Below are 17,061 nucleotides of genomic sequence, written 5' to 3'. Positions count from 1 at the left end.
TTGGGGAAATATTTAATCACTCAAGTGTAAGAATAACATAGTAAGATTTTTGTTATATTTTTGTCAAACTGTATATTGCCAGTAGAATATTGCTGAAGAATAAATAATAATTCTCAAAACTAGCTTCAGGCACTTCAGTATACTTAGAATTAGCCTTTTTCATCCATTCCAAACCAGATTCGATGCATGTTTGGTATTACTTTCTTGATGGAACATAAAATTGTGGCTATGTTTTCCACATCTGAACTAGTTTCTGTCACCTCAAAGGAAAGGATTTTGGTCAAAATAGAGGAACGATCCAGGAACTTAACACAATTAAAATATTTGGACAGCATAACAATAAGAAAATTTGGAAAAGCCCAGTGAAAGCTTTCAAACCTATGTAAAGCATTGTGTTGGTGGCAGTGCTGAGGGTCTATTTTGCTGCCAGTAGTAGTGATGCATCATACAAATACCCAGGAACCCAGGAATGTACAAGTTACAAGGTGTTCCCACGGAGCAATAAACCCAAACACACCAAAACTACTTAACAAGATAGCATGCTATCAGGCTAACTTCAGACTTCTGGGACAGCCCTGCCATCAATTCTAATATTTTTATTTGATTTAAAATAAATTGTGTCAGGTAAGTAGATAGAGAACAAATTATCAATCACAAAAACGACCTGTTCAATATAATCTACTTAAAAACTGGTTCACAAAATGATGCTTCGTCACAGAATAATTGTTTTCACAATTCCTCGAAGTTGTTGTATACACTTAAAATCCAAAAAAAAAACAATGCTTCAAATGGATCATTAAAAGCTCTGATATGATATACTCATGCTGACAATGCCTGTTAGCTTCTGCTGCAAAACTGACGTGACTTTGAATGAAATGGTGTGGATAAAAAGGGAAAAAAAGTCACTCTCACCTCCAATTCTTTATTTAAAGTTCTTCATTTACAGAAATATTGACAGGATTTGTAACTGCACCTAAAATACTCAAAGATGGAAAAAAAAATCACCCAGTTTTGTACTGTAACAGTGAATTACAAGGAATAAAATACAAGTTCTTACAGGCAAAAATTATAATTGTTTTGGTTAAGTTGCTGCTGTATCAGTTAGCAGCAAACACCTGAGGCAATCTGTGTTGCCTTAAACCTGGCAGAAGAAAGAATATTCAGATTATTTCATTTTAAAACAGGCTATCATGTGAACACCCAGAAATATCTACTGAAATAAACAGTAAATGAGCATTTGCATTATTTTGTGTAATTCGTCCTTGTGTTGCCACAGCTTTGAAAAGCTGACATGTAAGTGGTACAAAATTTTATCAACAGTTCTTTTTTGGCTTATGCACTCCTAAATTAAACATGCTTCAAATTGATTTATAACAGGTCTCTCCTAGCTACTTACGGTATAAAAACAAATTAGAAAAAACTAGATCCAAAGACTGATGGAGAAACGGCATTCTCAAATCAACAATTAAGATATGTACTCAAGTAAAAACACAAACGTTTATTACAGCTGCAGCACTCAAATAAATAGAAAACAGTACTGTGGAGACAATAAGTTGAGATCAATCAGGCATGATTGTCCACGATTATGCAGAGGAGAAAAGGAACATGAGTTCTTAGTTTCACAGTGGAAGTGCAGAGGAATTGGTGAACTTAATCAGTCAGCCAGCTGGACAACAGAGGATGTGTGTATGTGGAGGGTTATTACTAGAAGTGAATGATTCCCTTTAATTTTCATTTACTGCAATCCATTTCTTCCTTTACCGCTGAAGACCTTAAGACTGCTTGACCTTGTTCCTTTCCTGGTCGTTGATTTGCAGCTCCTCCCGGGTGTCCTCCCGCTCGGGCCGATCATCACTCTGCCGGGCGATGAGCAACCGGCAGGTAAGCAGAATACCAAAGACTAGAGCGTGGGCGTATCGCTTCAGGGGGTCCCCTACTAGCTGGTGGAAGAACAGCACAGCCAGCATGACGAGCAGCAGCAAGAAGTTGGCCACATCCTTTGGCCGGCCCGGGACCAGGGTCAGCACCACTCCACAGCCCACTTCTAGGGACCCAATGATCTTGCGAAGAAGAACGGAGCTGATGCCGATCTTTTTCAGACCTGGCAGCGCCTTGGCGTAGCTCTTGTATGCCCTTTTCTGCAAAAAAAAATACAAAGAAAAATGCAAAGAAAAAGCTAAAAGCTCTCCAAATGCTTTCACCATATTCAGCATATCCAAGTGTTATTATAGTTTTTTAAACAGTTACTATTGGGGGTGCAATGACTGCAGTTTTCTATCCGATCACCAATCTTTAAAAAGCCTGACCTGCCGGTTTCGATTTTGGCCGAAACCATTTTTTTTGTCTGAAATGTCACAAAATATAGCAAGAATGTTGCTGAGTAGCTGGGGTGATTATTGTTAACTGCAAACGTGCAGACATAACCTGGTGGGCCGGTCTATCAGTCAGACCTCTCACAGCAAAGCCAAAGAGGACAGTGGCTGATTTTTAGACCTTTGCTGGCAAGATCAGCGGATAAGATCGATTTCACATTTAAGTATTGGCCGATCACCGACCTCCCAAAATGAAGAAAATTAGCACCGATTTGTCGGTGCACCTGTAGTTAATCTAAAACCAGCATCAATCCAAATAACAAAGAAGAGACTGTTAAGAGCCACTTTTAGCCTATGAAAGTTGTTGTGACAAAAAGTGTCACAACACTAAGAACAATACACTTAATACATCTAGAAATCTTCCATAACTTTTTGGACTAAACCATTTATCAAATATATTTTTTAAAAGTTCTCAAAAATGTTATATGATTAAACAAATCTATAATTATAAATTTTTTTTAAAAAATTGTATTTCAAAGAGCCCCTGTTACAGTATCAAGGGCAAAAGAACCCAAATCCAAGATAAACGTCAACAAAAAAAATAAACAAATTATGTGATACCTGACTTCATATGTCATTAAATAAATAAAAACAAAATAAAATAAGTCAATGGTCTACCAAATACATAGTTACATAAATAACAGATTTTTAAAATGATTTAAATTAAATAATTTTATGATTAACTCATGTAACATTGTAAATTATTATGCTCTCATTTAAGCAAAACAGGATTTTCAAATGCATTTTGTTTCGAGACTTTATAAACATAATTGATAAAAATTGTGGTTGGTTCAATTTTAAAACCAACCACAATTTTTCTCGTGGTCATTTCACTAACAATAACATTTCATTTCAATAACTAATGCAATGATTGCCAATCCCTGCTGGGGTCTTTTTGACAAAACAGAGAAAGTTTATTTTCACAATGCATTGGAGTGCAGGCATTCTATAAATAATCCTAATAATAATGAAATAACCAAATAAATAATTATGTGTCTATCTTTAACATAAACAAAGCCGCATTTAGATGCACTAAGTTATTTAATTATGTATTAATAAACTATTCATCTTTAATATTATGATTTAAGAATTGTTCAATGTCAAGTAATCAGTCATTATCATGAAAAATATTAATATGTCATTAAATAAATCATGTGACAAGTAATTATGTTTGCGACTGCAGAACTGTTGTAACTACTAACTCTGCACAATACATTAAATGCTTGCATTTACACCTCCAAATACAAATACATCCAATTATTAAGTGTTTATCAGTACTACTGTGTTGCTGAATGTAACTGTTGCAGTAAAGCACCATTATTAAAAACGAGAAAGTTTATTTTACAGCTGTTTTTGTTTTTGTGAGACCTTGGTAGGTATGCAGTGACTGGGTATCCCCAAAAGTCTTTTATCTGCACTTTTAACAATAAATTACACATATATTATGATGAAATTTTAAGTTTACTCCACCCATTCTCATTTTGAATCCAATTATTTATTTATATATTAGTCTATTTTCATATATCCAACATTAATTAATTAATGTGTAATATGAATGTATGCCTTTATGATTCTGTTTTTATTTTTGATGGGGATCATTGGGATGCCCTCCAGTCAGTCCTGATCCATGCAGGATGTTTCAACATCAGCACCTGCAGGTGCATCTCAGAAATTGCTCGAATGCGCCGCCATTGCTCTTCAGTTCTTCTTTTTCTTTATTTCTTTCAAAAAGGAAGCCGTGCAACTACACTTACACATAGTAAATCGTTATTATTTCTGCATAAATGTAAGTAAAAACACCGGTTTAACAAGAAACATATATTTTACATTAAAGTGCTTCCGCAGCGCCTATTTCGGAAGGTTTTTGTATGCGTTGTACATTGGTGGAGCTATATTATGATGTTTATTTTACAATAAAATGACCTTCACAATGATGATTACAGCAGAGTCACATGTATCTGCAATATAACCCAATTCTTCACAGGGATAACAAAGCTTTAATGTGGCACGTTGCTCTACAAAGAACTAATTTTCCGGTTCTTTCATTATTTAGGTCAGCGTCTCCATATGTTAATATTCGAGCCCGTTTGCAGCAAGCCTGGAACAATGGCTCTCATTTAGCCCGACTGATGCGCTAAAGAATCAACGCTTACTCACCATTTCACTGTAGGCATCTTTGCTTAGTCTCGGGGTGAGCTTAATAGTTCCCATAAACACGAAAAATAAACCCAGAGCAAAAGATAGGGCCACTATGGTTATTGTCCTTGGCGAGGCCATGTTTCAACCGCCGCACACGCAGCCGGGCCGCTTCCCAGTGGAGAGTGAATGAAAGTCGGACGGTTTCCCTCAACCAGGGGGATGGGCTTCTGGATGAACCAGAAAAAAAATGGCGACACGGTCCCACCGCCACTTTACGCCGCATCCCCGAGTGGGGGGCTTTCTTCACAATTATACATAAGAGAGAGCAATTTAAAACCACTATTAGGCCACAGACTGGTGAAACTGAACAGCTGAGAGGGAATGGTTTTTGGCTGCAGTTGATGTTGCTAGGCAACCATGATACGCTATCTAGTCACTGCACAGGGTTAGCTTGATCGGCTTCGTCCGGGAATGTATGGGGCCTGTGGACAAAATTATTTCATGGAAGAACCACCACGCAAGACAGGAGAAGCCAAGTTAAATTGGTTGCGCTAACAAGCGAGTTTGTAAAATTAAAGATTTGCACTAAAAGTATGGAAACATTCTGCCAGAGCTTGGAAATAAATTCAGGAGCAATATCTTATTGTAACAAGAAGATCATACCATAAAAAAATTCGTTATAACCAGAACGAGATATCAAAATATGCTCCTCGGACACATTTGATCGTGCTAATAAGACATAAAGAGGCTTTCTATGACTCTCTTCTCACTATATTTTAGTTTTACTGAGAGACTAATCTTATTACTACCAGTTTTGAAAAATTAGAGTTTTCTAGTTTAAACAAGATACTGCTCCTGGATTTATTTTCAAGCTTTGACATTTAAAAGTTAGTTATGACTACAGTATATTCTTGTAATTAAACAATTTAAAAAATGTTGTAGCCTGGTCACCATCGTACAACTCACAGAAGAGACAATAAAAGTCAATTTGAAAATATTTTTCTATCATTTGTAAATTTTTTTTTACAAAAGAAAGTGATAACAAAAAAACTCTTAAATTAAATTAAATAAATCTATAAAATATTCTGGAGCAGGTCCGTTTTTCTCCGTCCTCTCGCTCTCAGTCCGAGGTGATGGAAAACATGAGTCACCAAGGTCAATCCAGCTCACGGCTTGTTTGTGGCTGCCTTCCATGAAAACACTCATTTTCTCTCAGTTTGGGAGACCTTTAATGGTTGAAATGTGAAAATAGCGTCAATAGGACATTGATTCCAAACATCAAAACCATAAAGCCAAGACGTCCGATTATAACAGGAGACAAGCCACTTTAGAGACAATGTTTTTATTACATTTCATAATCTAATCAGGAACACAGCAGTTTTTGCAAATATATCAGCTCATTGTTGGATAATTCTCAAATAATATTAAAAAATACAGATTAAAAATGATCACATTTTACAAACTACAAATCAACATTTCGGCCAGGTACTCACAATACTGCCTAAATTTTCTCTTTTTTGTACACTGTACAACATGACTTTTTCTTTTTGCCTTCCCTTCACTGCACACTGAGACTTCTCCTCAAATGCTCAGGGGTCAGGAGGTCAATACAACTTTCCTTGTTTGGTAAAAGTCACAGTTATTTCCAAGTGGATGAGGTGTGTTGAGTATAGATTATAGGTTGTGTCTGTTTGGAGAGTTGGGGAGCAACCGGATTCACTGTCCCTGAGTCTGATCCTGACGTTCCTTCAGAGCCTGGATTGCTTTTCGGTACAGATCTACCGGGAGACAGGTTCATCTGTTTAAATTAAAGTTTGTATTTTCAGAGTCCTGGGTTATTTTATCTGACAGGGGGAGGTAAGAAGAAGTGGTTGTGCCTCACCAAAGGTTTCAGAAAGGTCCACGGGTTGAGAGTACGCCACCGGCATTCCCTCCGTGTTGATCTTGTTTTTTCTTTTTACCTTCACAACCTTGTTCTTCCTCTTCCTTTCTCCTTTAGCTATATGCAAAATAAATAAAAAATATGAGGATTCATTTCTACACACCATAAGAAACAACATAAGGCAGCTAAGGACAACCTTTAGTTGGCGTCTCGTTGCTTTCCAGGGATTCTGGAGCGTCAAGCATCTCTTCTTTCACCTTTGTCTTGCGTTTCAGTTTGCTTTTCTTCGGAGGGATCAGGGCACTGCTGGCTTTGTCTCTGCATCCGGAACTTTCTTGCTCTCCTTCATTTGCTTCACCCTCCTCTTCCTCTTCAGGTGCTTCTTCAACATCTTTTACACCTTCTTTAACCTTCACTGGTTTTTTCTTTATCTTCTTTGACCTCAGCCTCTTCTTCAGTGTGTTTTCCTAGGAAACAAGACTCGTTATTTTGTTGTTGCCCATATCCACCAGATTCTTCAGATTTCTGTTCTCACTTTAGATAGCAACAAAAGACGCTTTCCAGAAGACATGTTAAGAATTTAGCTGGTTTAAAATTTGCCTTATTATGCTCATGTTAGGATACAAAAGATGATCATTAATTTTTTTGGCACATAATCATTCTTAGATAATGTCATTTTAGTCTGATCGGTTCTGCCAATTTTGATCTTGAGCCCCTTAAGGCTGTGTTTCAATTGGCCATATAATTGGGCAAATTGCAATTACAAAAATAAATTTGCTTAATGGAAACATGAACATTTTGAAAGAAACTCTCGTTTTTCAATGAAAACTTACCACCATAGGATCAGATGGATTTTGGGCTGTATCAAAATTAGCATATTACACAAAACTGCAACGCAAACACTTTTTTCACATCACACTAGTCATATGATCAACAGGCTGTCGGTACGGGCGGAAAAGACGAAGAAGACGACAGGAAGTAGTTGGACGATGGTGGCGCCGCATGGTTTTAATGACGTAGGTGTGATAATTGCGTTTCTTATATAAATGTGTTTTCTCGACATTAGCGGAATATCGACAAAGTTATTCACAAATGTGTAATAGAAACGCAGCTCCTGTCATTTTAAAGCCGAATAAGCTGCAGATGGCCACGCCCCAAACACAACGTTTACACTCGCGTTTCAAAATGGCGGCTAACAGATGGGCAATTATACAACCGTACATCTTTGAAAAGTATTACCCTCCTGTTTCTGGGTGGTACGTCAACAACAAGATTATTATATTTTCAAGCAGCCGCTGTACAGCGCATACAGCTGTTAAACTGGCTGACTAAACAGGCCGGAGCTAGCTGGGTTGCTAGCGAGCCCAGCGCTAGCAACTCAGCGGCTGGGCTCGCTAGCAACTCAGCGGCTGGGCTCGCTGGGTTGCTAGGTAACGGCTTATGACTCAAGTGTCTGGAGGTTTTTGAAACCGCTAAGTTTACAGAACGCAAAAGACATTAATTTACTACCAAAAAACTTCTAGGTGTTTTTTATTATTATTATTTTTAATGTTAAATTGTTTCAACTGTTTGAAGACGCAGTTTAGACCCAAATAGAAGTAAAACAAACAAACGAAACAAAACAAACAAAAAAAGAAACCGTCCAAAATGTGAACTGAAAGCTGAAAGTAATTGTAATGTACATGATGCCTGAAATTTGCTACCGGGTCTATTATTTCCAGAGAATTTTTTTTTGCCGTGATGAAAACCAATGTTCTTCTGACCTTCTGCAGCATATTCCTAATGGGCTGCAGCTTTCCTTCACCACTGTTCCTTTTCTCTTTGTCTCTGGACCGATGAACCTGACGCAGATCCGACTTGCTGGATCTCATTCTGAGGTGAGACGAAAGTGAAAATTAACCATCACATCTTGTTGAAAGAATCAATCTCTGTTGTATTTAGTCTTTCTCTGGTTTTGACAGTACCGTTCAAGTTTGGATATTCTTTGCACTTTCTCGGATCTGCCTTTCTTTTCTCTCTCCCGGGGCTCCAGAGGCCGCTTGCTGTCCTGCGCCACCCGGGCACACAGATCCGGGTAATCCAGGCAAACAGCTCGCAGCAACCAGCGGAGGCCTCGCAGAGTCTTTCTGTCCGACCAGCGCCGCAGGTCCATTAAGGCTGAACAAGGCTCCTGGGAAGAAAAACGAAATCTTCATATTTCAGTCTGACTTAATTGTCATCAGGATTCCTCAACTAATGAAAAACTTTAGAATAAAAGTAGATTTTAAATAGGGAAAATAAAGTAGAGTAAAAAAAACTGCCTTTTATGAATCCATCCTTCGATTTGTTTATCAACCCACCCATCCATCCATCGGTCAGTCCATTCGCCTTTCCATCCATTTATAGATCCATCCATCCATCCATTTGCTCATCCACCTTCCATCCATCCTAGTTGAGTTTCTACATCCAGTCTTTCTGTGACCTTGTTTCCAAGGCGACCTCTGACCTTTACTCACAATATGGCACAGAGAGCGGCTTTGGTTGACCAGCTTCTCTAAGGAAAGAATCTCAATCAGTTCACTTCCCAGCAGCGCATTCATCTTATCCTGTTTGTTTGCCAACCTGAAAGCACAACAACACACGTAGCGATTAATCCAATATAATTTAAGTTCAACCAGAACTAGAAGTCAGGTTAAAAGCAGGAAGTCGTTACACTAATATGGGTTTTCCTGCAACCCTCGGTTGCTTCAGCAGGTCCGCGAGAACGTCCCTGGCCTCCTTCAACCTCTGCCTGTCGCAGGAGTCCACCACAAAGATGACGCCATGGGCTTCTCCGTAGAGCTCCCTCCACGCTCCACGGGACTCTGCTGATCCTCCGACGTCCAGCAGCGTGACGAGGTAGTTCTCCACTCTCAGCTCGGTTTTAATGCAGCCGTGGGTCGGCCCCGCGTCGACACCAGGAGGGACTGGAGCAGCAGAACAGGGGAGTCAGGTGTTACATTCCTGCTGAGGATATCCAACGCTGCTGTGTTTAGGACTGTACCTCTTAACATCCCTCTGATCGATGAGGTTTTTCCTGCTTTGTCAAGACCAACCACGAGAATGGTCACTTTCCTTCAGATAAACAGAAACAGAACTATATCAGTTCTCTTTTAAATGTGACATTTTATGCTTCCTTAAACAAATTAGGATCCGTCTATGGGCTCTATAAAACATGTTCATTACATTTTTTGCACAAAATCATTCTTAGATAATTAGATTTTAGTCCTATTTTGAGCCGTTTTAGGGCCTCTGTCACTTTAAATCCAAATAAGCTGCTGCTGGCCACGCCCACTTAACTGAGTGTTCACATTGCACGTGAAAATGGCTGCAAACAGATGTACAATTGTACAAGTGTACATCTCTAAAAAGCATAAGTAGAGCTTCCTGCACAACAAGCAAGAATGCAGCATTTGGTTTCTGGGTGGTCAAACACAAAACATATTCTCATATTTTCCAGCAGCCATTGTACAGCACATGCAGCAGTCAAACCAGTTAGAACTCCACTTGGGTTGCTAGGTAACTGGTAGTGCCTGCTAATTTGTGACGTTACATTTGGGAGATTTTTGAAATGGCTTATTTTCTAGACACCAAAAAACATTGAATTATTAACGCTTTGGATGTTTTTAGAAGCAGTTAAGACCCAAATGGAAGTATAAAAAATGCAAAATGTGAATTTTGCATGACACACACACTTTAAGGCTAGGAATGCTATACTTTTGGGAAATAAGCTTGGACCATATTCCTTCAAAAACCTTAGGGGTTTATTTATTTAAAAAATCCAGGCCAACCTGGCTCTATGTGAAAAGAAATCACTGCCTTATTAAAACAAATTGTCTTTTGTAGAAAGCAAAGTTAGATTTCACTGATCACAACCCTGGATGATTTCTGCCAAACCCGCAGAAACAATAAATCTCTTAATTAGCACCTGACTGACACTCTGAAGTAGGACGAAGGAAGATAACAAAGATAACAAAATGAAGGTTGGGATGGGGCTCGTCAAACTCCAACATGGCTGAATTTAAACAATTCTGCAGAGAAGAGTGGACCAAAAAAGTGTTTTAGGCTAAATGTTGTCATCAAAAGCAACTAAAGTAGGCATTAGATTTCAGGGGAAAGGACCAGGTTTTTAGATATCGCTAATTTCTATTATTAAATGAAAGTAACATTTAAAACCTTTATTTTCTGTTTACTCTGGCGGTCTTTGTTTCATGATCTCAAAACATGCAAGCATGACAAAAAAAGAAAAAAAAAAAAGCAAAACCAGAAAAAAATCAAATGCATTTTTGTCCGTTGGGGCTTCAGGTTGAGAAAGTGGCAGTGCGTACCTGAGTGGCTCCTGGATTTTGGCGACCCAGCTGCAGCAGTTGCTCATCAGGTTGAACATGTTGACTTGAGGAGAACAAGGTGAGCACAGCGGCCACCATCTTCTCTGGAACTGGTACCTGCAGGCAAGCAGGCGTTAAACCTCAGCATTAGTCGTAAAACAGGGCTGGAGCAGCTGGAGTAAACGGGTTTACGGTCGGGCCTGATGCGAAGACGCTTTATGTCTGTTTACTCTGGTCTTTAGGGACGATCCCAGATGGTTGGCAGTTCCCCACGTGCGTTGCAGCAGACGCTGAGCAGAAGGTCTGTCTGAGGTATTCAGGCCACTGACTAACCTGCTAGATATAAGTTTGTCAAGTACATCTGCTCAGGCACCATAATCTGCTGAAGCCCGTTTAGAATGGCCCACTTTGACGGTGTTGTTCACAAGATGACCCGTATTTGTCCTCAGCAGACAAGCAGATGAGTTTTTATTTGACATTTTGAAAATAATGGAGAAAAAACAGTTTTCTGATAAAAATGTTTTGACGCTAGCATGAAGTGTGTTATTTAGCAAAACTGTGATAGAAGGCCTTTTTTCGAATGATGTGCGGATTGATACTGAATTGCTTCAGTCAATTTAGATGTAATGTATCCTAACAAGAACATATTAGAAAGTAGCTAAATTATTGAGATTTTGCCTAAATTAGAGTCTTTTTGAAGGCAGAAGAAGTTCTGAGGAATAAACAAAATGGACTAAAAGGGAAAACAGTAAATATGCCACTTTTCCTTAACAAAAACATGCAAATGAGGGAAAGTTTCAAAGATGGACGCCAACCATTCCATCCATCATGTCAATTAGGAGTCGAGCTTTCATTTTATAATAGTTCCTAATTATTAAAAAAGGATTTATTTGTGATTTTATGTACTGAGTTACTGATATCATTGCCTGCTTCCGACTTTAAAATAAATAAAATACAGTAATGTTCAAAATCTGAATCACACCACTTCTTTTCTTTTTAAGATTTACAAAACACATTAGGTGTTTTTGCACAAATTATCGGTTTCGGATTTGTAACACAGATTCTAGCTTGAAATTCACTCAGTATTGGATGGGAAAAGGAATTAGTGGTTATGAATATTAGTAATTTTTTCACATCACACGAGTCACATGATGTTGCTACTGGCACAAGAAGAAGACAACAGGAAGTAGTTGGACGCAGCATGTTTTTTAATGACTTATCACATGAACATACTTTTTCACATTTGATTTTTAATTGTGTTTCTTATCTAATGGACGCACTGCAATTGTGAGATTTTGTTTTTTTTAACATTAGTGGAATATCGTCAAAGTTTGCTCATATTTGTAATTTAAACAGTTAATTACTTGGGAAGGCATCAGAGATTTAGACGGCAGATTTTTAAACACTTGATATATCAACACACCTCTACTGACTGTGCAGTCATAATTTATCCAGGCAAATATTTGCTATTTTTAATAAAAAGAACCTTACATACACACATTAAAACAGATTTAAAGTTTCCATAATCTCTTATTTTGCCGTCTGAAGGATTTTGAATCTTTGCCAAATGGTTAATTGGATGTTGTTTACCTTCAACTGAATTTTCTAGTCAGAGTTTTGGAAATGCAAAAGCATTCTGGTTATCGAGGTTTTTCACCAAGGCATAAAGCTAGAAGGCTTTAAACAAAATTACCAAACCGTCAAGTGAAATTATAAAACTATTTTGCTTTTCCTCAGAAATCTCAGTTATAACTAATAAAACAAACTATTTACAAAATAAACCGCATTAACCTCTTACAACTCAGTATTCATCACAAAATGTGTCATTATTAGATTTTTTTTTTTTGTAATAATTATGTCATTCAGGTGCTGAAACGCAATAAAATGATCTTCAGTGCTGCTGGCACTAAAATAAAAAGTAGATTATGTGAGTAAATTACATATTAAAATATGCAAATGTAAAAATTCACGGAGATACTCACAGAAGCAGATCTATGTCCATGCATTTGTTTGGGTGATCGCCCCGACTGACATCCTGCACCCACCTGCTGCTCAGCTAATCAGGCTGACGTTAAGCCGTTAGTCACCTCATGTGGGAGGTGCATCCTGGGAAACGCTGCGCTCACTTCTCCACCAATCAGAGAGCGCGGAGGCTCAGCCGATAAATCTGATTGGACGGCGCAGGTTTCCTTTTTAACTTTTCCAAATGGAGGTGAATAAATCCGTCCAGGACTAAATGTGTCGAGTGGTGTGATGTGTGACGCTCCATGATCTCCTTTCCCAGAAAGTACTACAGATACTAAATATTTTCAATATAATTAACTTTTATATTCTTAAAAAATTTTATGTTCTTAAAAGCTGTTGCAAAAAACAGCTTTTAAGAACTTTTAAAAGAGCTCTTCTTCATTATTTTATTATAAAAACTGGTAAAATTGTACATTTAAAAATCGATATGCTATGTTAATATTGCTATATTGAGTTTGTACAACTGTTTTTGTAATGTTTTGTTTGTTTTGACGTGAATCCTGGAAGAGTAGCCATTGCCATGGCAACGGCTAACGGAAATCCAAAAAATAATTGAAAAAAATAAAAATTTAAACAGACAATGACACAGAGAGCTATAGAGAATCATGCTTTGTGTTTTATGAGTAGAAAGAGTTTTTAAAAGTCCTTTAATAGACATTTACAGATTTCTATGGAAGACCAAAACTGACAGAATTAAAAATAAAAGCAACTGCACACTGCACTGAACACCATTGAAAACCTCCTGGTTATCCCTTCAAATATTAATTTCCGAACTCTTCCTGAGTTGAACTAAGTTGTTTCTAAATAAATATAAACTTCTTTTCTTTGCCTTATTTGAGGTCTGAAAACACTGCATCTTTTTTGACCATTTCTCATTTTCTGCAAATAAATATTACATTTTGCTTGGAATTTCGGAGACAATTTGTCAGTAGTTCATTGAATAAAAGAACAATGTTCATTTTACTCAAACATAGACCTACAAAGAGTAAAATCAGAGAATATGATTATTTTAAGTGGCCTATTCTTTTTTTCTAGAGCTGTATAAATGTTTTGGTTTTTTTTTCCTTGCACATGCATTTTCGACAAGAAATGTATATATTTTATTTTGTTTCAAGTGTTTGTTCTTTTCACATTTCCTCATCTCTTTTTACTTTTATTTATGAATTTCTGGCTCATTATGCAAGTGAGGAGTCTTAAGGCTTCAACGTCTGCCTTGTGATTGGTTAGCATTACTCTGCTTGGCTTCAACAAAGATGTCCACAGTTAATCAGAAGTCAATGAATATGAGGAAACTGTTTGGTGTTAATATGAACCAACACGTGTAATAAGTAAGGACATATTGAGAACAAAAAATAAAAGCTTTTCTGAAAACAAAAATGGTCCAACCAGATACTAGATGCTGTTGTTTGGACTAATTTCTGTTTATCATTTATTATTTCTCATTTCCTTTTGGTTTTCCCTGCAGTTAGTTCATTTATTCTAATTGTTTATGCTTTGGATTTGTTTCTTTCTGTTTCTTGTTTATATGAGGTTCTAGTCTCTTTCAGCTCTTTTTATATTCTTTTTTTGTTTATGTTTCGCCTCACCCTCTGTTTATTGAATCCTCGTTTGCCTCTACCTGCTCCCTTCCCCAGCTGCATCCACAAATTGTAATAACAAAAATAAATTCACTTAATGGAAAAACACCAATTTAAAATAAAGAAAAAACTCAAGAACCTGTATTTCTTTTTTTTATAAAAAAGTTTTTGCATTAGGATGAGGTGGAAATGTCCTATACTTAATCATTGAATTGACTTATGACACTTTTACATGCATAGCTAATGTATTCTATTATGAATGACTCCATAATAGAAATTATAACAGAGTAATTGGTTATATTTAGATTTACTTGAGTTTTTTTTGAAAGATGTAAATTCAGAAGTATTTTTTCAACGTTGTACTTCTTTTAATTGAGTAATTTGATTATGGAGTATTTCTACTCTTATTTGAGTAAAATGTCTGGATTCTCTACCCACTGAATAACAAACACATTTTCACCAAAAAATTCACTAGATATACACACACATTTAAAGTTTTTGTTAGTTTTATAAGTTTTGAACTGATTTGGAAAAATGCTCTTTTGCCTAATTTTGTTATTTTTTGTTACTTTCGTCCTTAAAATACAAAAAATTTCACTTCACTTTACATTTCGGTCCATCTATTGATGTAGTTTTTAAACATTTGTGTTTTGATCAGTTAGTATTTTTACTCTTACTGGAATAGTTTCTTGGATGGTTTATTTTCACTTTTACTCGAGTAAAAATACGGTGAAGTAGTTCAGCTTTTACAATTTTTGTTTTTTTCTATCCACCTGTGATAAAATCTAGTAACTAAATATGTCTAAATAATTCAGTCCCAGATATACAGAGTTGGAAAAATGACTCAGTTCTGTGTTTACTGCGGATTAACTCAACAGACAGTTGCATAATGGTATTAATACAGTAATAATAATCTGTATGTATCAACAACAGCCACTAGATGGAGCCATATTAAAATGTTGTGCCTGAAACGCCATTGCGTTTGAACAATAAATCTTTTCCTATTCGGGCAGCAAATGTATCCCATATACTGACAATTAAATATGATTACATGTTTATTTAAAGAACGCCGCCGAGCATTACCAGAAGATTTAAGAGGCAGCGCTTCAGCTGGACTTCAAAATCAATATCCAGTTACATCTTGCAGAGACAGAACCAGCGGCCTCTCTCCGTGCTTTATCGCATTATGTCATTTAAATCCCGGTCCAATCAGGCGGTGCTGAGTAAACTCATCCCTGCGTCAGCCGCACACACACATTCACACTCATGCAGCAAAAGCACAAGCATCTATTTTCTCCTGCTTTCTGCATTATTCTGCTGATGTCGCAGTGTTTGTTACAGTCAGCACCTCCTGATTGAGAATAATCAGATACACTGTAAAACATCTGAAGGTGGTTTGACTTGAAAATGAAAGTCCATCTGCTGCCTTGAAAATGCAATTTAAGTCAACAAGAAAATTGTTTTGATTTTTAAAGTTCATGAAGTTGATTTAACAACAAGAGGCAAGTTGTCTAAACATTGTTTTTAAGTTAATTAATCTTGACTTGTGAGTTTTAACTTAGTGCTGCAATTTAAACCAAATAATTATTTCACAATATGCAAGAAAAAAATCTGCTCTCACCTAGTTAAAGAGCCACATTTCTCTGTTATTTTACTCACAATATCAAGTTCAAATAACAACTTATTTTACTTTGGAATAATTCAGATTAAAGTAAAATGTAAGTGTTTGGCCACAATTGGCATCAGAGCTTGAATATCATCAAGCTCATCAGTACCAGAACTTTTTCCATCAACTGTAAAGTACAAGAGTGGCAGCATCATTTTCATAAAATCTAATAAATGTAACGCTTTAGGATGAATCAATTAAACCCCATAACTACGGTCTTAAAAAGCTACTGGGTAAGAGAGGACTCACCATTCTGGATAATCTATTCAAAGAAGCAGAGTGTGCAGTAAAGAATCAATAGCAGCACTTTTATCAATCTCATGTATAAGATATTAAAGTTTGTTTCAGGATTTTAAACTGAGATTGATCTTTTAAGGATATAAAAGCTGAATCTTCCGGTGTCGTTTATTTCGATTTCCTGTGAAGCATTTCAAAACAATCTGAAAGAACGGTAACACAGGAAACATGCAAGCAGCTTGCTCTGGTTCTGCAGGATGAACTTCCTGTCTGCTGGGTTCACTGACTGCAGTCACTCACACCACACTGCAAACACATCCATTACTGCACTGCAAAAACACCAAAACCGAAGTATTTTTAGTTTAGTTTCTAGTGCAAACATCTTAGTACACTTAAAATAAGATAAAACAAACTTATAAACAACTTTTCAACAAGTTATAGGAGCTTGTTTAAGTTAATAATTGCTTAATATTGATGAAAAAGTTTTATTTCCCATGGCAGAAGTAGTATTTAAGGCATTTTTTCTATATTATAAGTGAAATAATCTGCCAGTGGAACCAATACTTTTTCATCAATATTAAGGAATTTTTTTACTTAGAGCAAATTCATCTATCCTGCTGAAAAGTTACTTGTGATTTGGTTTTGTTTTATTTCAAGTGTACTAAGATATTTGCACTAAAAACTAGACCAAAAAAATAGAAAATATTACCAAGTACCTTTAGTCTATATGCTGCAGAAACACCAAAACGGAATTATTTTTGGTCTAGCTTTTATCTTAGTACACTTGAAATAAAACAAAACTAACTTAATTAACTTT

The 17,061-nt window shown here is 36.7% G+C and overlaps 2 protein-coding genes and 1 long non-coding RNA gene across 5 annotated transcripts; 1 reads left to right on the top strand and 2 right to left on the bottom strand.

Annotated features, from left to right (window-relative positions):
• Window positions 1–908: 908 nt before the first annotated feature.
• On the bottom strand, window positions 909–4,901 carry tmem35 (transmembrane protein 35). Its single transcript, XM_008420673.3, has 2 exons — window positions 4,530–4,901; window positions 909–2,138 (listed from the first exon to the last, which is right to left on the bottom strand). The coding sequence occupies exons 1-2, from the start codon at window positions 4,647–4,649 to the stop codon at window positions 1,773–1,775; spliced, it is 486 nt and encodes a 161-aa protein (XP_008418895.1). The 5' UTR covers window positions 4,650–4,901; the 3' UTR covers window positions 909–1,772.
• Window positions 4,902–5,837: 936 nt separating this feature from the next.
• Window positions 5,838–12,856, bottom strand: arl13a (ADP-ribosylation factor-like 13A). 3 transcript variants are annotated; one of them, XM_008420672.2, is made up of 10 exons: window positions 12,722–12,856; window positions 10,740–10,856; window positions 9,416–9,486; window positions 9,086–9,338; window positions 8,889–8,994; window positions 8,358–8,563; window positions 8,157–8,265; window positions 6,590–6,860; window positions 6,394–6,510; window positions 5,838–6,309 (listed from the first exon to the last, which is right to left on the bottom strand). In XM_008420672.2, exons 1-10 carry the CDS (start codon window positions 12,739–12,741, stop codon window positions 6,290–6,292), a joined length of 1,290 nt encoding a protein of 429 aa, XP_008418894.1. In that variant the 5' UTR covers window positions 12,742–12,856; the 3' UTR covers window positions 5,838–6,289. The 3 variants fall into 3 exon arrangements, with proteins under 3 accessions (XP_008418894.1, XP_008418893.1, XP_081467886.1); XM_008420671.2 differs by having other exon boundaries at window positions 5,838–6,289; XM_081611760.1 differs by having other exon boundaries at window positions 5,838–6,289; window positions 10,740–11,072; window positions 12,722–12,816.
• Window positions 7,238–8,561, top strand: LOC145553116 (uncharacterized). The gene is made up of 3 exons (XR_014089332.1): window positions 7,238–7,409; window positions 8,166–8,270; window positions 8,426–8,561. It is a non-coding gene; the product is annotated as an uncharacterized LOC145553116 (long non-coding RNA).
• Window positions 12,857–17,061: the final 4,205 nt, after the last annotated feature.

This window comes from Poecilia reticulata, chromosome 10 (assembly GCF_904066995.2).
Source record: "Poecilia reticulata chromosome 10, P_reticulata-male-v2, whole genome shotgun sequence".
Taxonomy (NCBI): domain Eukaryota; kingdom Metazoa; phylum Chordata; class Actinopteri; order Cyprinodontiformes; family Poeciliidae; genus Poecilia; species Poecilia reticulata.
Note: the sequence above shows the minus strand (reverse complement) of the source record. Positions and strands in the feature narration are given on the sequence as shown.